Source organism: Plutella xylostella, chromosome 15 (assembly GCF_932276165.1).
Source record: "Plutella xylostella chromosome 15, ilPluXylo3.1, whole genome shotgun sequence".
NCBI lineage: Eukaryota > Metazoa > Arthropoda > Insecta > Lepidoptera > Plutellidae > Plutella > Plutella xylostella.
The window spans coordinates 11,902,461-11,921,869 of NC_063995.1; the positions used below are offsets into that span (position 1 = coordinate 11,902,461).

General features: G+C 39.5%; 2 protein-coding genes across 5 annotated transcripts; one reads left to right on the top strand and one right to left on the bottom strand.

Moving 5' to 3' along the window:
- Positions 1-1,141: 1,141 nt before the first annotated feature.
- Positions 1,142-13,086, top strand: LOC105389480 (peroxiredoxin 1). Of its 3 annotated transcripts, none has more exons than XM_038108356.2 (5): positions 1,142-1,216; positions 8,431-8,571; positions 11,014-11,153; positions 11,589-11,757; positions 12,233-13,086. In XM_038108356.2, the coding sequence occupies exons 2-5, from the start codon at positions 8,441-8,443 to the stop codon at positions 12,378-12,380; spliced, it is 588 nt and encodes a 195-aa protein (XP_037964284.1). In that variant the 5' UTR covers positions 1,142-1,216; positions 8,431-8,440; the 3' UTR covers positions 12,381-13,086. The 3 variants fall into 3 exon arrangements, with proteins under 3 accessions (XP_037964284.1, XP_048481825.1, XP_037964286.1); XM_048625868.1 differs by lacking the exon at positions 1,142-1,216 and adding an exon at positions 4,590-4,718; XM_038108358.2 differs by lacking the exon at positions 1,142-1,216 and adding an exon at positions 5,612-5,742.
- A 1,237-nt stretch (positions 13,087-14,323) lies between these two features.
- LOC105387561 lies at positions 14,324-17,957 on the bottom strand. Of its 2 annotated transcripts, none has more exons than XM_048625867.1 (7): positions 17,794-17,957; positions 17,309-17,411; positions 16,905-17,006; positions 16,441-16,596; positions 16,066-16,190; positions 15,264-15,441; positions 14,324-14,565 (listed from the first exon to the last, which is right to left on the bottom strand). In XM_048625867.1, exons 1-7 carry the CDS (start codon positions 17,848-17,850, stop codon positions 14,339-14,341), a joined length of 948 nt encoding a protein of 315 aa, XP_048481824.1. In that variant the 5' UTR covers positions 17,851-17,957; the 3' UTR covers positions 14,324-14,338. The 2 variants fall into 2 exon arrangements, with proteins under 2 accessions (XP_048481824.1, XP_048481823.1); XM_048625866.1 differs by having other exon boundaries at positions 16,441-16,599.
- Positions 17,958-19,409: the final 1,452 nt, after the last annotated feature.

Below are 19,409 nucleotides of genomic sequence, written 5' to 3' on the forward strand. Positions count from 1 at the left end.
AAGTGTAAGAGTTTATCTAGAATAAATATAAGTTCTAAACTTATGTGAGACTGATTTAAAGTGTTAAATGTGTTCCTAAGTGGTTCTTATTTCATAAGTTTTGTTATTTCTAACAAATTACCTTATAAATATATGTCCTACCAATAAATTAAACTTTTGTTTATCTGCCCACGGTCCTCACATGAGGACTAATTATTTTCGAATTAAAACCTATTGAAACTGGTTTCTTTTTTAATGCATTACCCGTACATACTACTAGGAACACTATATAATATTTTTTGCGACATTTATTCAAGTTTTAGTTTCTGGGCAGTAAGCTAGGTAAACGCAATAGTCCTTGTGTGAGGACCGTGGGCAGATAGTCCTAAAAAATAAAATAACGGCTGGGCGTCAGGAGGTTAAAGGTCCTGTCAGATGTCTTTCCCCGTGAAACAAGGAATAACAAGTTTGATAAATCTGAAGAAATCAACGATATAATTATTATTATATAATACGTTATTACATGGTATCGTTATAGTAAATTTTATTACTGGCAACAAATCAGATGTCATTGAGATGTGAGTTTCGATTTACTGTCAGTGTCACTGTCATTTGTCAGTGTTGCCATTAGCGTACATTTCACACATTTGACGTACTATTTTAGCCTCCCATGTGTAATGTGTATATAATTGGTCCATGTAATGTACCATTTAAACTTAACTTCCAATATCATGATTATCATGTGTAAAATCTTTGTTTATGGACTATTTTACGTATTTTTTTTGGAATCGCAGCAAAAAAATTATTAACCACAATTAGTTACGATTTTGATTTTCTTGTATGATTATTTTCTCAACCAATATGATTATTACATGATTACAATGAGTATAAGTATATCATACATAAAACTGCGGGGTACCTACTCTGAAGGTTTTAGGACATTGTAACACTTTTTAAAATGCTATAATAAATATAGGTACGTTTCTCACGACTAAAATCTATTAAAATATAGTACTTCTGCTGACGAGCAGGTGCGAAAGAGCTGGAAAAGCTAAATTGAGTGATTTTAGTAAAAAAAACAGCTCATGTACGGTTTTAACCCTAAATGTACGTTTTCAGCGCTGGATATGTGCGTTTTGAGAACTCCGTTGCGGCAACACTGCATTTCATTTTCCGTGTGCATTTCGGCGAGTGCGTTGGTGCCGTTTTTGTTTTACCGATTTCCTCATCTAACCAAGTAAGTACTACTTATTCCTTTGTATTTATAAGTTTAAATGCAGCCTCAAACTTATGTAAATACTATGCAAAGCAATGTCACTGCCAGCACATCGTAACAATAATATATTTCCGGGTATCAGGCCACGAGACAAAAGATCCGTCTAGATTCTTGTATTATTCAAGGACCGGTTTAGCGGCGTGCGTGCATGGAGATGACACATTTCTTCATGGTGTACTTATAACGGTATTTGACCGCAAACTATAGCTAGATTGTATTTGTGGTGGTTCCCATAATTACCCTCTTATTGCACAACCATTTTCCCTACAACCGATGACGCCTACCCACTTTTTGTAACTCCACTAATATTGTGTCGAAGGTGAATAATGCGCGAGGAAGGAGCCTCTGATAGGAAAAGGCTCAGGAGTGAGTCTGACAGTGATGTTGGAAACAAACCTAAAAAGTTTGTTGCTGAGAGGTAGGAGACTTGAGAAACTATTGTGCAGGGTTCTGCATGTGGTCTATCCTTCTATGACTTTGATCAAAATTTACATCATCTATTAATATGATGTTAAGTTCACTGTCAACAGTTGAGTGGGTTTTTAACAATAAGAGTATGCTTGAGCCAACTCTACTCATGTGCGAATAGACAGAGACTGAATTTTAGTACTCATAATATAGTCTGTCTATGTCTTAGCCTGCTTGGGTAGTGCATACTTGTATTGTGTAGCCTGCTTTAAGTTCAGTAAAATACACAATAACTTTGGGAACATGACAAAATATTAGTTTAAAAAGTTATGTAGTAAAATCTTGAGGCTATGTTTGCATGATAAAGTACCTAATGGCTGTTGCTTTCAATAGTTTGGCAGGCCCAGTAATTTATGAACACTACAAACTATTCAATGAAATATTACTGCTACTCCTATAGGGTCGATTACACCTAACAAGTACAGTGGCGAGTCAGTGTCCTCACAAGCGCACTCGGTCACTTGCTAGCCGTTCATTGGTTGAGGATCGAATGAGGATACTGTCTCACCACTGTACTTGTTAGGTGTCTCTCTCTCTCTCTCAGCCTTCTGTAGTCCACTGTTGGACATAGGCCTCTCCTAACGATCGCCACCCCAAACGGTCACCCGCCATCTGCATCCAGCGGCTTCCCGCTACCTTCCGCAGATCATCAGACCAACGGGTTGGGGGGCGACCGACACGCCGTTTGCCGACACGGGGTCTCCACTCCAGAACCTTTCTACTCCAGCGGTCGTCGGCTCTGCGGGCTACGTGGCCAGCCCATTGCCACTTCAGCGTGCTAATCCTTTTGGCTATGTCGGTAACTTTCTCCTGCGGATTTCTTCATTACGAATCCTATCTCGCAGGGACACGCCTAACATAGCCCTTTCCATAGCACGTTGAGCAACTCTGAGCTTGTGGATAAGCCCTTTGGTGAAGCACCACGTCTCGGCTCCGTAAGTCATCACTGGCAACACGCACTGATTGAAAACGTTTGTTTTCAGACACTGAGGTATGTTTTCAGTGAAGATGTGTCGTAATTTCCCGAACGCTGCCCATCCGAGTTGGATTCTACGAGCTACCTCTTTATCGAAGTTGGATTTACCTAATCGGATCACTTGTCCTAGGTAGGGATACTGATCGACAACTTCGATGGTGACACCTCCTACAGTTACGGGCGATGATGAAACATGTTCGTTCGACATGACCTTTGTCTTGTCCATGTTCATTTTCAGCCCAACTTGTTTAGAGGCATCATTGAGGTCTGTGAGCATTTCGCCTAACTCCTCCAGCGTTTCCGCCATAATAACTATGTCATCAGCAAATCGTAGATGAGAGATATATTCGCCATTGACGTTAATGCCCAGTCTTTTCCACTCTACAAGCTTAAAAACATCTTCCAGTGCACAGGTGAACAGTTTCGGAGAAATAACATCTCCCTGTCTCACGCCCCTTTGCAACTGGATCGGTTTTGTGCTATGTTCGTGTAATCGAACTGACATTGTGGCAGCATTGTACATACATCTCAACACCTCGATATAGCGATAGTCTATATGGCACCGCTGAAGGGATTGAAGCATCGCCCAGAGCTCAATAGAATCAAAGGCTTTCTCATAGTCCACAAACGCTAGACATAAAGGTAGATTATACTCCTCGGTCTTCTGTATAACCTGCCGAAGCGTGTGTATATGATCTATGGTACTATAGCCTTTTCGGAACCCGGCTTGTTCGGGTGGCTGGAAGTCGTCGAGTCTTTGCTCGAGACGATTCGTAATAACTCTCGAAAACAGCTTGTACACATGGCTCAGAAGTGCAATGGGTCTATAATTCTTCAATAGGGCTTTGTTGCCTTTCTTGAAGAACAAAGTCACTACACTTCTGCTCCATGCCTCCGGGCTTGTGCCTTCGAGTATGACGGAATTAAACAGCCTCCGAAGTGCTATTAAAATCGGTCTACCGCCGGCTTTCAGAAGTTCTGTCGTTATTCCATCATCTCCCGGAGCTTTGTTGTTTTTTAGCTGTTTGAGAGCTATACTAATCTCGTCTAGACTGACGTCCGGAATATCTTCGGTATAGTGTCGGGTGAGTGGCGCTCGGCTGTCGTGAGCACCGCTGGTAATAGGGTTTTGTGTTGTGGTGTATAACTGTCCGTAGAATCTCTCAATTTCTCCCAGAATTTCGGGCACTGATGAAACGGTGTTGCCAGTGTCGGTCTTCAGTTGGGTCAACAGAGTCTGCCGAACAGGTCGATCTCTAGCAAAGACTTTGGAGCCCTTGTTTTGCTCTATTGCGTCTTGAATGCGCTTGCAATTGTAGCGTCTCATATCGCAACGTCTTGCTTTGGCGATCTGTCTGTTTAGACGTCTGTATTCGACCATATCAACTGAAGACTGCAACCTCATTTCTCTCCGTTCTCTTATGAGACTCAGAGTCCCATCTGAGAGTTTTTGAGGTCCTCGGTTGGTTCGGGACGAAAAATATTTCGATCCTACCTCTCGGACAGTTTCCACAAACCTATTATTTAAATCGTCAACTGTAACGCAATTCTCTAAACATATCAGGCGGTCGCAAAGCTCAGACTGAAAGCTTTCGGGATCCTGGATTTGAGCAGGAGTAGGGCGGAGCGTGGACTTCATTAGACGGGAGCGTTCTATTTTGCAGTTTATATTCAAAGTGCCTCTTACGAGTCGGTGATCGCTGCCGGTCTTAACCCTACTGATCACTGAGACATCATTGAATATGTGCTTCATTGAATGTGTTAGGTGTAATCGACCCATATGCTCCTAGCTTTATTTTTGTTGCATGCATTTGTCCTTTATTTTGTCACCATACCATAAAACACTAACATAAACCACTGCCTTACTAACAACCCGTTCCCACCATCCAGTCCTAAATCCCCGTGTGCCGCCACCATGTCCATGATTCACAAGTGTTACTGCAGCGGAGACGATGTCACCAGCATGGAGCTCAATAAGCCCACCCATCTCGTACCCATGATGCGCCCTTTCTCTATGAGGTTTTTATTTTCTCTTGCAATTCTTTTGGTTTAGTTTGTTATGTAGATTTTGCATAGCTATAACTTGTAGTTAGTATTGAGTAGATAAATGTAGTTAGAATTAAAATGCTATTGATTATTTCTTTTATGGAATCATTTTATAAGAGGACATAAAACATGTCAAGTATACTCAGTTGAATAAAAAAACATTTAAATGGTAATTTACGATTGATCTTCTATACATGGTTACCATTTTTTATATCTTCTACAATGGAATTTTACTGCATTATATAGTCTTGTCCAAATGGCATTCATTTATAAATACAATAATGATGATACAATACAACAGATACTTCTTGTAGCAAGAATCAAATATATTGTGAAATAGGTACATGAGACTTCGTATAAATCTCTGCAAGTCATTACTTATTGCTTATACATGTATATTGCCATTAACATAATTATCACAAAGATTAGTTTATCTACTATATCAGAAACTGATAATTAGATTTTAAAAGTCTAAAATATGTTAACCAGTAGATTATGAAATTCATGCATCAATGAACTGTACCTATCCATAATTAAGACACATGTTAATAAACATCTAAATGATTTTTGATACTGACAAAGGGTATTTAGCCACAGAATAAACTTTTATCTATGATTTTTACCTAAAACCTACCTATCTTCCTCCTAATACCTGTCTTGTTTCTTGGCTGACATTTTCAAGTATGATCTCCAGTTAAGCCTGTAAAACTTGTGTTTGCCATACACTTCTTATCCTGACCACTATCAAATGATCTCCCTAAGCTGTTCCTAACATAACTTTTCATTGATACACCAATTTAACTAATTGTAATATTACTTCAAGTAATAATCTCTTTAGATTCCAAATAACATGTTTGATGTCAGGTATACTGAATAATCTCAATACTATTCAGTCAGTTACTGGTGTGATAAGCTATCATGTTGGTTGCCTTAATTTGATAGTTTTTTTAGTCTTGCTTCGTTCTTTGTGTGGTGAGGTTGTGTCCATATATTTAAAGTGAGTAGTTTCTATATATATGTTAAGTAATTAGGCACATAATATATTTATTTACATAGAGCTAAGAAAGATTGTGGCCAACTCTGAGCAGTACATACATGCAACATCAAATTTTATGTTGCATGTACCTACTTAATTTTAATATTTAATTGTCCTTTAATTTTATCTGCTTCCCACATTAGAAGCGGTTGTTAGGTATTTCAGAGGGCATTGTTAGGCAGAGGTGGCTGAACTTTTAATCGACGTGTGAGTCTTAACAGATAAACATGACTTTAACTTATTTTCATTTTATTATCACCACTCTTGTATTTCATGTTCCCAAACCTCGATAACACCTTTATAATAATAATAATAATAAAGTTCTTTATTTACAGGTAAGACCCATTAGAATACAAATACAATAGTAAAATTAAATTAAATTATACATAATATGTTGCCTATGATAACTAATCTATAAAGCTAAGATTAGTTAAAATTTGCCATTCTCAGCACGGTGCACGGCCAACCAGTGTCTAACAAATCCGTTATCAAGGTTGGAACTAATCGTTTCTAGGATCCGGTTGTTAGAGTTCCTAATCCTCTCCCAAAAAGCAGCTGAACGAAACCGTAGGACAGCATAGAAGTCCGGGACCCTGGCGTCCGCGAACATGCCACTCGCGCTGCAGTACCTGGGTAACTTCATTATAATACGGAAGGCGTCATTGTATTGCACTCTTAAGACATTGTAAAAGCGTTTGGTGAAGTTAACCCAGAGCTGACAGGTATAAAAAGTTTGGCAGTACGCTTTGAACAATGTTATTTTGACTTCACGGGAGCAGCGCGCGAATCGCCTGGCGAGCATGTTGCAGCGCACGGCCAGCGCGCGCCGCTCCCGCTCCATGTCCTGTTCGTCGTTCAGCTGCTCGTTCAGGAGGTGACCCAGTTTATTCATTTTCGAAATCTCCCTCAAATTTGGTCTTCTTGATGACAGATTTCTTGATCCTTTCACCTAAACCTTCATTTCCTACAGAACTCCACAACAATCCTGTCTCTTGCAGGATCGAAAACCTAGAGCGGATGCTAATAAACATGTTGCAAACTGACATTCTGACCCACTATTTGTTCCACGAGAGTGGTTCACTGCTTATATCCCTGTGGGAGAATACCCGGGCCATCGTCCAAGATATCCATGTTGATCGATACCCTGAGAGAGTGAAAAGTCTATGCGGGAATGAGGAGGAGGATGATGAAGGTCTTAGGTTGGTGCTCGGTTGTTGTGTAGTGGTCGGTAGCAGTTTAGTTGGCATCATTGTCTAGTGTTTATTAGGAGTTTTGTTGGCTTCGTTTGGCAGTTTAGTATTCTTTAGTTTTTGGGTTTCTTTTTGATAGACCTTGCTCTGCTCTATTTTCTGTACTAGTGCTGCTGGTGAGAACTAGGTTCTTAGCAGAGCAAGGAAGGGATTTGTCATTATTCCTACGGGAGAATCCATTATGCGCGTACTTGAATTAGGGTTTAGCAATGCATTAGTCACAACTATTTTTTAAACGGCTTTGAGTATCGATTAAACAATTAAACTGGAAAATTATTGATCCGTTACTGAAGGCCTAACGTAACCATTGCTTAATTTATAGTAGTGACTATACCTTAGACTAAACAATTAGCTTTTTTATTCTAAAAAACATGTCTATTCTGTCGTTTAAAAACATAGAAAAGTTATTGTTTAATATTATCTCATCGGTTCAGCTGACCCCTCAGACTTTAGTTCAATGTCAGATAAGTGCCTAGGTCGCAGAGATTTATCTAGAATATTTTGTTTTTAATTTTAGTTATTAACTTATTACATAAGATGCAGCGTACAACGTAGTTTATCTTGGTAGACTAGGTGTATATAGTTACTATAGTTTATAAATAACTAGCTGTTCCCGCGCGCTTCGCTTCGCCTTAAAAAGTTTTCCGTGGGAATTCCGGGATAAAAAGTATCCTATGTTCTTTCCCAGGGTCTACACAGTATGTATACCAAATTTCATTCAAATCCGTTCAGTAGTTTTGGCGTGAAAGAGTAACAGACAGACAGACAGACACAGTTACTTTCGCATTTATAATATTAGTTAGGATGCTGACTAACCATGTTGATCGAATTTTGTCGTAAATAATTTAAGTTGTGTTAATAGAACCAGAAGGCTAAATTTATCAACGAATAATGATTATGGTAAATTCCGTGAAAAAATCGATCTGTTCAACCTTCAGTTAAAAACTGCTTGTCATTGTCATCATCATCAGCCATCACTATCTATTGATATTTATCTTGCAGACAAATTATTTTCGATTATACACCATGACATAATGTAGAACCACGATTTTACCCATGGCATAGCTCGTCAAATATCGGCCATAAACGAACACAATTGTTCTCTCGTGTGCAAGCTTTGCACATTACCCCCTTATTTCTAAATCAGACAGCCTAGCACCCGTATTTTTTCTGGCAGCCGGGGTATTCTCTGCTTGCCCGTCCCTTCCACCAGCTATAAACGAACACACTTGGATCTCTCGTATACCTTTGCGCATGACCCCCCGATTCCAGCTCAGTCAGCCTAGCTCCCGTATATTTGTGGCACCAAGCCATAGGGGTATTCTCCGCTTGACGCAGGCTGGGCTGTTCTCTGGTTCCCCTCTCGTTCCTCTAGCTCTAATCCCGCTCCCTGCCGCAGCTTCACCAAGATGCCGCTGCAGCTGACGAAGCCCGCGCCCCAGTGGAAGACCACCGCCGTCGTGAACGGAGAGTTCAAGGACATCTCGCTCTCCGACTACAAGGGGAAGTACGTCGTGCTGTTCTTCTACCCGTTGGACTTGTGAGTATCTGATGTTTATGTTTTTTTTTGCTACAGTAATAATGATAATATGTGGGGACATCTCACACATAGCCATCGGACCCCAAGCTATATTATTATCATAGCAGTCAGGGTCACTAACCACTACAACATTTGGTCGATATGGTCAATCCCGAAGTCATGCGTGGCAACTACATGTGCCGTTTCGGTGATTGAATAATAAAAGTGCATTGCAAGCTAGTTGCTCTAGCTTTACCTATATGTCTTAGGCTTAGGCATCCAGGCAGACTAAGACTCTTGCGATAGTCTAGTCTATTGATGATTACTTATTGTTATGAAATAGCAGAGGGTGATGTCATGCTGTTTCTGTCGTCGATACTCATCATCATCATTAGAATACAGTTAAAAGACCCTATTAAATACTGTGACGTATAGGAATGTTCCTATTGTCCTACTATCCAACTCTTGCCGATAAGAATAGGTAAGTATTCTAATCAATCAATGATGCCCAGTTCAATTATTTATAAAGATTTCGTATTCTGGAACGGAACATGAATGACGGTGAAACATTATTATGTAAAGTAAATACGTGGGTGACCGTATTTGTGTGACGTGAAATATGTTTTAGAGTCGATCAAAGTTCGCAGCGACATGGAGAGTTCTAGAGCGGATTATACGATATAGATATATATAGTGTGTTATCTACACGTGTTGATAGCATTATTAAAGTATTAGAAATACATTGGTTAGTTAGGTTTCGTCGAAAGTATTAACCTTCTTACTAGCGAGTCGGTACCAATAGCAATAGTCAAGGTCACCGTGGTGAAAGGATTGGTCAGAAGAAGGGATATGTCCAACAGTCGAATATTACCGGCTGTTAATAATGATGATGATGAAGAGCTAGAATGTCAAAAATATAAAATGTATTAAAATCTAATAATGTCTATGTTTTATTACAACCTTAGTGATTATGTATATTAATAATTATTACTATATTTAATGACTCATTAAAAGATAGTGCGAACTGATACATAAAACGTACGATCAATTAATAAATGTCAAATTGACACCTACCCGAAGGTAGATCGGAGCACAGATTACACTAGACACACGCGTGTCGTTACAAGACCGGTTTGAGGCAGTTGAAGTTCAAAGTTCTTTCTGAATATTCAGACGGTTTGGTCACACGCTTGCCTGTGGCCCTGATGTTACGTAACTGCATCAAATTCTAATGCACGGGCTCCCTACATCACTCGGTCATTCACACTATTAATGGACTTGCTTATGCTTATTTATAATGGTTGTCAATTATGTTTAATTAGGGCTACATAACTTAACTTGGACTCTCTGTTACCTTTCGCAGTATCTTAGTAATAATAATAAGTAAGATTTTCTTGGTCTGATGCATAATTAAATTACAGCTAGGCCGTGTCCTGTAAATTCGCCTGACCGTGAAGTGTTTTAGCATCACTTGGCACCACACTACTTATTGCCTATTTTATGTCGAAGGCGAATGAATGGACCGCGCTAGTGTTTATTATTATGTTCCTATTTGATGGCGGCGATAAAGGTTATCGATGTTACATAAAATGTTATCTCGGCGTCCTGAAATAGACGAGACAACAAGTATTGGTTCAAAATGCTGACCTATATGAGTACTTACCTACTATTTACAAAATATTATGTAGTTATTAAATAGACAGGTAGATAAACATTAATAATGAATAATGTTTTTTTTCCTAATATTAAAGTAAAGTAAAGTAAAAGTAAAAATGTTTATTTCCTTTAAAAATATACAAGATATGGTGAATGTACTGACCCCCACACTAGGCAATGCCTGTCCCGTGGAGGATAGAGATAATAATTAACCCATTTAAATACGGCTTTACAAGAACATAAAACTTACACAGATAAATTTGATATATGTTAGAAATTAAAATAAAAAAAGTGTGTTTGTGTTTGTGTGTGTGTAATTCCTATATTAATAGAAACTTCGTGTATTATTCAACAACTTATCTATTTACAACACTAGGAATACTATTACAAGTCTGCCAACAGCAAAGGGGCGCTTGCGGTTTCTCATGAAGCCACTAACCTCAGAGGCAAAATGTGTCGATATTTGATAGTTCATGTGAACGTAACTCGTCACCCGGCTACAAACCTATTTTTAGTTATACGTATTATAAGAAGGCTGTCTTCCTTTTAGACACTAAGTAGATCAATACATCCTTAGTGTGTAAGCGAAAGGTGCGTTACGTCGTCCTACCGCTAAGATTACCTTGTCATTTATTTGGCTTCGCTTTTCTGTTAAAATCACAAGTCCAAATCAATCAAATCTTTACGGTTCGGCGCCGCAACGCACCTTTCGCTTAGACCCTAAGGATGTCTTGATATAGGTAGAATGTGTTATGATGCTAAGCATTTCATACTAGTATTTCAAAACCCCAATCCTCTCAATTCCAGCACGTTCGTGTGCCCCACGGAGATCATCGCGTTCTCGGAGGCCGCCGACGACTTCCGCAAGATCGGCTGCGAGGTGATCGCCGCGTCCACCGACTCACACTTCACGCACCTCGCCTGGGTCAACACTCCCAGGAAGCAGGGTAATGTTCTTATTGACATTCTGGAGTAAAATGGATGTTCAGACACTATAGTACCGTCTCCATGATAGACAGAATCATGGCGTTATCGTTATTGCAAGCTACTCACATAACATGTCAAGTTTCTGACCATCAACTATTTTACGTCCTATTACATTGGATGTGTTAAATACTGCAAATGGCTCATCATAATAATTATATTATATTGCTCTTCAGCGAAGACAATATTAATGACTGAATGGGAATGGGCTAGTTACATCTACCGAACATATGATATCAGTTGAGCACTTGAACCCCCACCAATGGAACAGATAAACTTGCCATGTGCCTATAGACCAATCTTGCACAGCAGTCCAGCAGTGATGATGGTTTAGTTACCTTATGAACCTATTTATCCTCAGTGATATTTAATGCAGCTAATGTTCCCTTTCTCCGCAGGTGGTCTGGGCCCCATGAACATCCCCATCATCGCTGACAAGTCGCACCGCATCGCCCGCGACTACGGGGTTCTAGACGAGGAGTCCGGCGTGCCCTTCCGCGGCCTGTTCATCATCGACGGCAAGCAGAACCTGCGCCAAATCACTGTTAATGACCTGCCTGTGGGACGGTGAGTCTTGTTGCTATAGCTATAGAGGCTAAAGTGGCTGCTTGCAGACTGTTCAAAATGGATAGACTACAGATATGAAGCGAGTTCTGACTTGTGTAGCGTGAGACACCCTCCGACTCGCTGAACTAACGACCTTAGACTAGTAACCGGTAGTGGAAGGCTAGGACAGAGTGCTATGGTACTCCTTGGAAGACGTCTATGTCCAGCAGTGGATGATAACAGGCTGATAATGATGATTTAAGGTCCAAAACCAATTAAATATTTCCACTTTTGTACAGGTTTGTAAGGTGCAGAGAAACCTGACCCCCCTCAGATACATTGTTACAATGAGAGGGGGGTCAGGTTTTTCTGCACCTGAAAATGTATTCTATTCTTTAAAGGTTAAACATCTCAAAACTAACCAAAATTTCCACCTCATACTTTTACAACAACCAAGACACCAGAAAACTAACCCCCTATCTCTCTCCCCCCACAGCTCAGTGGAAGAGACCCTGCGTCTAGTCCAGGCCTTCAAGTTCACCGACGAACACGGCGAAGTGTGCCCCGCCAACTGGCGCCCCGGCTCCAAGACCATCAAGCCCGACTCCAAGGCCGCCCAAGAGTACTTCGTCGACGCCAACTAGTTATGAAACTCTCCAACATCACAGTACTGTAGGCCGTGTTACACCTTCTTGATTTTGTCGGGTTGTGCCGTTGTGTTTTGTTTATGGGAGGGCAAAGCCGATTGGAGGGAAGGTGTAATAAGGTTTGTGCCGACTGCTTTGTAGTTATTCGTGATTCGTGAAGCCATGCGAAATTGTAAGTTCACATAACTTAGTGATAAAGTTCATGGAATTGTTTGGTTTATTATGATGAATCACGGGTTAGTAGAAAGCAGTTTCTTAATTTTATTGGAGGTGTGCAGTTGGATTCGATGTCCGATTGCATGCTTCAGTATTTATCCAGTTTTAATTCTGTCGTAGAACCAAGTTCTATTGAGAAGCAAAGATCGCGTCATGAGATTGAATGTAACGTTTTTAATCACAAAAATGCATTTGCCATTATTGGTTGGTGTTTGTAAGCGCGGTCTGAGCACGTTTTATAACTTGTAATAATAATAATAAGGGTCGGAGTTGTCACAGCATAGGTTTTGAACCGTAGTGTGAATCTCACAGGGTGCATTTTGGAATAGCAACAGCTGCAATGTCAAAGATTGTTTGTACAGCTAACGTTGACCGTTGATCAGTAACTTATATCGTTGACACATAATCAGTATTTTACAGAGATCCTATCAATTTTATTGTAATACTTATTCCATTTATCGAGGCTGTAATAAAAGCTGTGCTGTAATTCTTCCTTTTATTTTTTAATAACGAACCACACTCTAGTGAACATAAAACGCATTAAAATACGTGCAGCAGCTAACTATATAAATATTATGTAAGTACAGATGAATAGTGAAAATGGGCAATGTTTAATTGTTGGTGTACCTACATTTCGAATTGTGTCTGTATTCTTTTAAATCTGTTCTGTGTATTATGAATACTGAATGGCAATAAAATATTTGATTTCAAAACTTAATTGAAAGTTGGCCAGTACCTGACCTTTCGTTAAGTTTACTGACAAATTCCACCATGTATGTAGCTAGGGACAAGTAAAATGCATAGTTCTCATTTATTATCATTTATTAATTCGACCCAAAATAAGCCAACACCAGATATTATAGAATTGTAATTTTAAACAGAACAACATGATACAATCTCCATAAATTAATCAACAAAAATATATATGTAAGCGTCTACTTATTCTTTAACTAAAGTCAAAGATGCAGACAAAATGAGAAATTAAAAAAATAAGTAATTGTATGTAGTCTCATGAATAAACACAAAAATTATTTATGCAGATAATTCAACAGAAAATATAGAGAAATTTGATAATCCATTATCAAATAAATTCAATATCACCAGTTGAATTTATGTAATACCAAGTAAAGACCTAAAAAAATATTTATGGCCTCAATAGTCAGTATTGATTTCATAAATACAATAAGTTTACTTAGTTGTTTCTGTAATAAAACCGCACTATTTCATTGATTTTATTCGATTGTATGTTAATGAACAATAGTATGGAGCAGATTTATTTAAAACAGTTGATCGGAAAGTTAAAATAATATTTTTTGTTGTATTTTATTCGAGAACTTATCATGAAGTCAGCCTGGATTTCATAAGCCAGCTAATTTCAAAAATAACTTGATGGCAACGGCTAATATAATAATATGTCTGCAAGTATATTAATACATATTTGATTTAACATTAGATACTTAACAATTAAGGTTAAATCTTAAAAAATAATCAACAAAAATGTCCATATAATTTATGGAAGCATTGTATAAGTAGTTACTAAAATATTTTAGTTATTGGTAAGTAAATAAAATATAAAGAACCACAGGAGGCGGTTAGATAGAAACATGTCATTGATTACGATTACAAATACATTTTATAGCTAGTCATCGACGAGCAATAAATTGTAAATAATTTGTATATTCATTAATAATGATAATAATTCTATTACGTAAATATATCTCGATTCGCGAAGGAGCACTTTAAAAAAAGTTAAAGCAATTTAACTTTTGTTCAAGTGCGGCCCAAACTGGATCCAGTGGCTGATTGCTCCAATCCACGTAGTTGTGGTTCTCAGCGCTAGGTGTCGCTGGCTCGAAGTTGTAGTCGTTTGATGGGAGGGCGCTAGATGGCGCTGTGATGGAATTTGTTCGCTTGCGTCCGGACGCCATGCGAACACTCCTCATCATAGCTGCAGACTGGATGCGTTCTGGGAAACATGCAATGGTGAACTAAGTATCATAAAGTAATTTTAGTTTAGGTATGATCGTCAGATGAGGAGATTGTGGAGCAGAGATGCGGGTTCAAATCCAGCCCCTGACATGTACCAATGAGTTCCTTGGAATTTAAGAAATTTATATGAGAAGACCCATAATGTCTTCCTTCACAGAAACAGCAGAAACATAATTATCTAGATATGTATCGTGTAGACCAACTAATCCACCTAAGCTTAAAAATATGGGAGTTTAGACCTTTGTATTATACTGCAAATGTTGTATCACCGAACCATGCAGGGTTCCCACCCTAGAAGTTAAGTAAATGCCTAGCTAAAATAAGTAAAACATCTATGCTGAAGACAGTTGAACTATGCCACATGTTTTGTATTTTTGTGATGTGTATTTTTTTAAGTAAATAAATCTGTGCCACATGACATAACTATCTCTACACTACCAGGGCAGCATACCTTCATCAGTGCTGAGCGGGCAGTACTTGATGGTGTGCGCGTGGTCGCCGCTGGCCACGCATCTCTTGCACACGAAGGCATGACTTGTCTCTACAGTACCAGGGCAGCATACCTTCATCAGTGCTGAGCGGGCAGTACTTGATGGTGTGCGCGTGGTCTCCACTAGCCACGCATCTCTTGCACACGAAGGCATGACTTGTCTCTACAGTACCAGGGCAGCATACCTTCATCAGTGCTGAGCGGGCAATACTTGATGGTGTGCGCGTGGTCGCCGCTGGCCCCGCAGCGCTTGCACACGAAGGCCCGCAGCACGGGGCACCGCACCCGCCCCGCGGCGTCGCGCAGCACGTGCGAGCGGTAGTACAGCTCGCGCTCGCCGTTGTTCTTGCAGAATCTGCATTCCTGGTACAGAAAATATACTGGCTAGAGAAAGGAAATTATCAGCTTCAAATACATTTCAAACTTTTTTTGATTTTGGATAATTTATAGTAGATAGAATGGAATGAATGATAAGAGATCAATTTTATATTTATAACACTAACTGTGCTAACAAAAAAACTTTAAACACTGTTTAGCTAGTGTTTAAAACGAAATTTGACAGATTTTGTAGGCGTTTGACAGCACTAAACACTAAACATCTGTTAAATACTGTCTAAGTTTTTGTGGTAAGGCCCTAAATGCCTAACATCATCGTATAGCAATTTTGCGCTTATGCGCCAACAAATACACATTGAAAGGGTCACAGTGAGCGGTATCGGTACAACTAGGTTAGGTTTAGTTCTGGGAACCTGCTTACCTAAAACTTCTTCTAACGTGTGACACCGTGGTGGAAGGATTAACCAGTCAGATTAGCATCATGCAGTCGCTGCTGACTGCCCAGGCCAGGGTGCGCTGGACATTACAAATAATACAAAGTAAGTACCTACAGCGCGCGCCCGCTCCATGTCTCAGCAACACAGCAGCTAATTTAATGTAGCACCCTCAGCTTCTCCAGAGATATGTTGTCCTAGTACCCTTCAGACTTACCTCGCCGCGCCGCCGGCCGCGCGTCTCCCTTGCCTGCTCCAGGTCCCGCAGCAGCGCCAGCACCACCGCGCCGGGCAGCGACTGTAGCACCCTCAGCTGCTCCGGAGTTATGCTGTCCTGGTACCCTGGAAGTGGAAAAATGTTTTAAGTCGTCTCTTCCATCCAAAGGTTGTCTGGTAGCTTTAAGCAATAAGACCGCCTTTGTGTACTTACTATTTTATTTATAAGTTGTCATATTGTAACTAATGCTTTCTTTAATGGTGTAAAATAAAGAGTAAGTATTCCATTCTATTATATTCTAAAATGCGCGATGGATCTTGTTACTCTTCCTTATCGGTTACCGTATCAGTAGATGCTAGATGCAAGTAATCTTACCATCATGGCTCCCTACACTGCAGAAGTCAGCCCAGTCCCCGCTCCTGGGCCTCTGCTGGTGCGGGCGCGGCGGCGGCGGCGCGGGGGACGCCTCGGGCGCCGGCCACGACTTCTGGCGCAGGTAGCCGCCGGCCGGGCCCATGCCTGATAGCTGGCCTGCTGGAAGTCAGGGTAGCAATGTTAGTAACGTGTCAGTTATCGTATAATAATAATAATAATAATAATAAATCCATTTATTTCAGGTAATTTTTCATAATTACAAAAATAACCCATAGTTGTTGTTAGTAACAATAGTATAGTACAACTAACTAAGAAACCAACATAAATAAAAGTACAAACTGAAATCAATATTAAATTTGAATGCTAAAACATTAGGTAAGTACTTATAGTAAGTAAACAACAGAACTTAGGTAATTTATATAAATAACCATAAGTAAAATATAATAATGTAGGTATTTACTTACCAGCAAAGTTTCCCCACACCCTGTCTTCGTCGGGATCGTAGGGCGAGTCCGAACCGTTCATCCTGAACTCATTCATCACTTCCTCCAGGGAACGCTTGCACACTGAAACATAATCAAGTAAGTAAATATTATGCTTACCTACCAATAGTACCTACTGCGCGTAGTGCGTGTGTACACCGTACAGTCTCATAAAAACAATGCATAGGCCAACTTCTGAAAGAAAAGTAAATCGCTAAAAGGTACCTACGTAAAATTTGATCACTACCGAATCTACCATAATGACACAAGCACAGTGGCTACCTAACTTGCTGTCGCTGTTTGGGAAAAGATTACTAACTTGTTAGTTACAGTGAATAGTCAGTGTTTCGAGTATAAAGTACACATAATCATAAGTAAGAGCTCACCATTGTCAGCGCTGCAGGTCCTCTGCAGCTGCTCCTGCAAGCCCGGGCGCTGGGGGCCGCGCCGCACCGACGCCGCCACGCCCGCGCCGCCCCACGAGGAGGTCTGAGGAAGGTGATGCGGGGTTAGGAGCGAGTCCAAGCCCGAGTGTCCTCACATCTATACATAGAATCTACATATACCTACTTAGATACGCGGCAGGAGCTCATGACAGCAACCGAACGAGCAGTAGGTAGTTAGGTAACTAGGTAGGTATATAGTTATCTATTGGTAGCCCAATTTATACTAATTTTAAATAATGTGAGTAGTTACTTAGTTAACTATGATTATTACAGGTTACTTACAAAATTTGCTATGTTATTATTGGACACCATTTTGATATGTGTTTACGTCTTTAGCAATAGCCAAGTAAACCATTAAAATCACAAATCTACCCGCTATTTCTAACAAAAACTGAATAGGTATTAAAAGTATAGGAGACACTTACCGAATTAGAAGAACTGGCACTTCCATAGTCACTGTAGTAATTATCATTAAGTCCCATTTTGTAAAAAGTTAAAATAAACAATGCAGTCGATGATTTGTTTTTATTTAAAATTCAGAACAACAGAACGCGTCCACCCTGCGCAGGATTTGAAATGAGAATGCTTATTGCTCATTGGCCAGCGATTGGACAGCGTAATCTGTAGTTTGAAATTTCGACCAATGAAATGAGAGCCGGGCCGAGCGGCAAAGAAAGGGCAATAATGTTGCTACAAAAAACATCATCAACTTGGAGTACTTGGACGAACGAAATCAAATCAAGAGAAACTTAACATTATACATAGTTACTTAGAAATAAATTAAATGAGTAGGTTATAAGAATAACTAACATTGTCGCTGGGGTAATTAGTTAGGTATTAGTTAGCAAAGTCGGTGCTTTTGGATTGATATTATTTTTTGTTTGACACTAATTAATCAGACTCGGATATCAATAGGTATGGTAAGGTATCATAATCTCATGCTCGCCCCACACCAGCCGCCACCGCCGCCGACGCCAGCCGGCATAAACAAAGAGTTCCAATTCAAATCGTAATCTGATCGAATAATATTAGGTAGCTTTAGCTTACTAAGTACCTAGTTACCTACATACTTAATTAACAAGTATCTGAAAGTAGATGTAATTGTAGTTCGAGGATTAAGTTAACTCCATACTGTAAGTTTTTTACATCCTATATACCTGCATAGGTAGGTACTTAGACAAACTATGCTCGATGAACTCGAGTGAAGTCGAGTGTCGAGTGTTATGTTGTTGGTTGTTGGGTGGTTGGGTGGCACCATGGTGGAGTAACTTTGTGAGGGCCTCTAAGTGCTTGAGTTTTTAACTACTTGAGGAATACTTAAAACTAGTTGTGATGAATGAGTTGAATGGAGTTTTGAGGTCCACGAAATCAAGTAAGTTGGTAAGTAGGTACCTACTTACCTAGGTAGTTATTGAAAGGTTAAAAAAGTTTCATAAAATAATTTAAAACAGTCTGTAACCAGTCTCAGTGTAAAAAAACGATCGAGGTGTAAGTAAGTACTAAGTACCTAACTAAATAACTAAGTAGGTAAGTACTTACCTAACCTACATAGGGCAACCTAGGACGGATAAGGAAAATAGGTATTGTGTAGTTGTGTGAAAATGGTTTCAAATGAAGGTGACAAAAATCCCTTTATTCCAAAAATACATGTAATTCGTTTGTTGGTTTGCAGAAATTGTTAAAAAATCTGACAATAATGAATGAGTTGAAATAATTTACCATGCCAACCTGAAAATGTATTTACTGCCATCTATCGGGCTTACGTTAAATTACTTAGTTTCCTATTCATCTACTTTGTGCCAAATATTCCAATGCACGTAATTTACTTCCGTAGTATGGGTTGCTACTTACATAGTTCAACTAAATAGCACTAGGTGGCACTAAACGAAATTTTAATAATCTGTTCTTGTAAGGTCAAGCATTTATTTTTATTTGCTTCGACCATTGTCATAGTTCTAAATGAAAGTACTGAAAACGGACATATTATTATCTCCATCTGTGTTATCATATCCAAAGTCTACCTAGAGAGTGAAGCCTGACT

Excerpts from the sequence above, each read along its gene's own strand:
- LOC105389480 (XM_048625868.1), top strand. The coding sequence starts at position 4,615 with ATGTCCATGATTCACAAGTGTTACTGCAGCGGAGACGATGTCACCAGC. Across the intron at positions 4,719-8,430 it reads ATGCGCCCTTTCTCTATGAG|CTTCACCAAGATGCCGCTGC; the intron begins GTTTTTATTTTC and ends TCCCTGCCGCAG. Across the intron at positions 11,154-11,588 it reads CAACACTCCCAGGAAGCAGG|GTGGTCTGGGCCCCATGAAC; the intron begins GTAATGTTCTTA and ends CTTTCTCCGCAG.
- LOC105387561 (XM_048625866.1), bottom strand. The coding sequence starts at position 17,850 with ATGGGACTTAATGATAATTACTACAGTGACTATGGAAGTGCCAGTTCT. Across the intron at positions 17,412-17,793 it reads GTGCCAGTTCTTCTAATTCG|ACCTCCTCGTGGGGCGGCGC; the intron begins GTAAGTGTCTCC and ends CACCTTCCTCAG. Across the intron at positions 15,442-16,065 it reads GCGGCCGGCGGCGCGGCGAG|GAATGCAGATTCTGCAAGAA; the intron begins GTAAGTCTGAAG and ends TTTCTGTACCAG.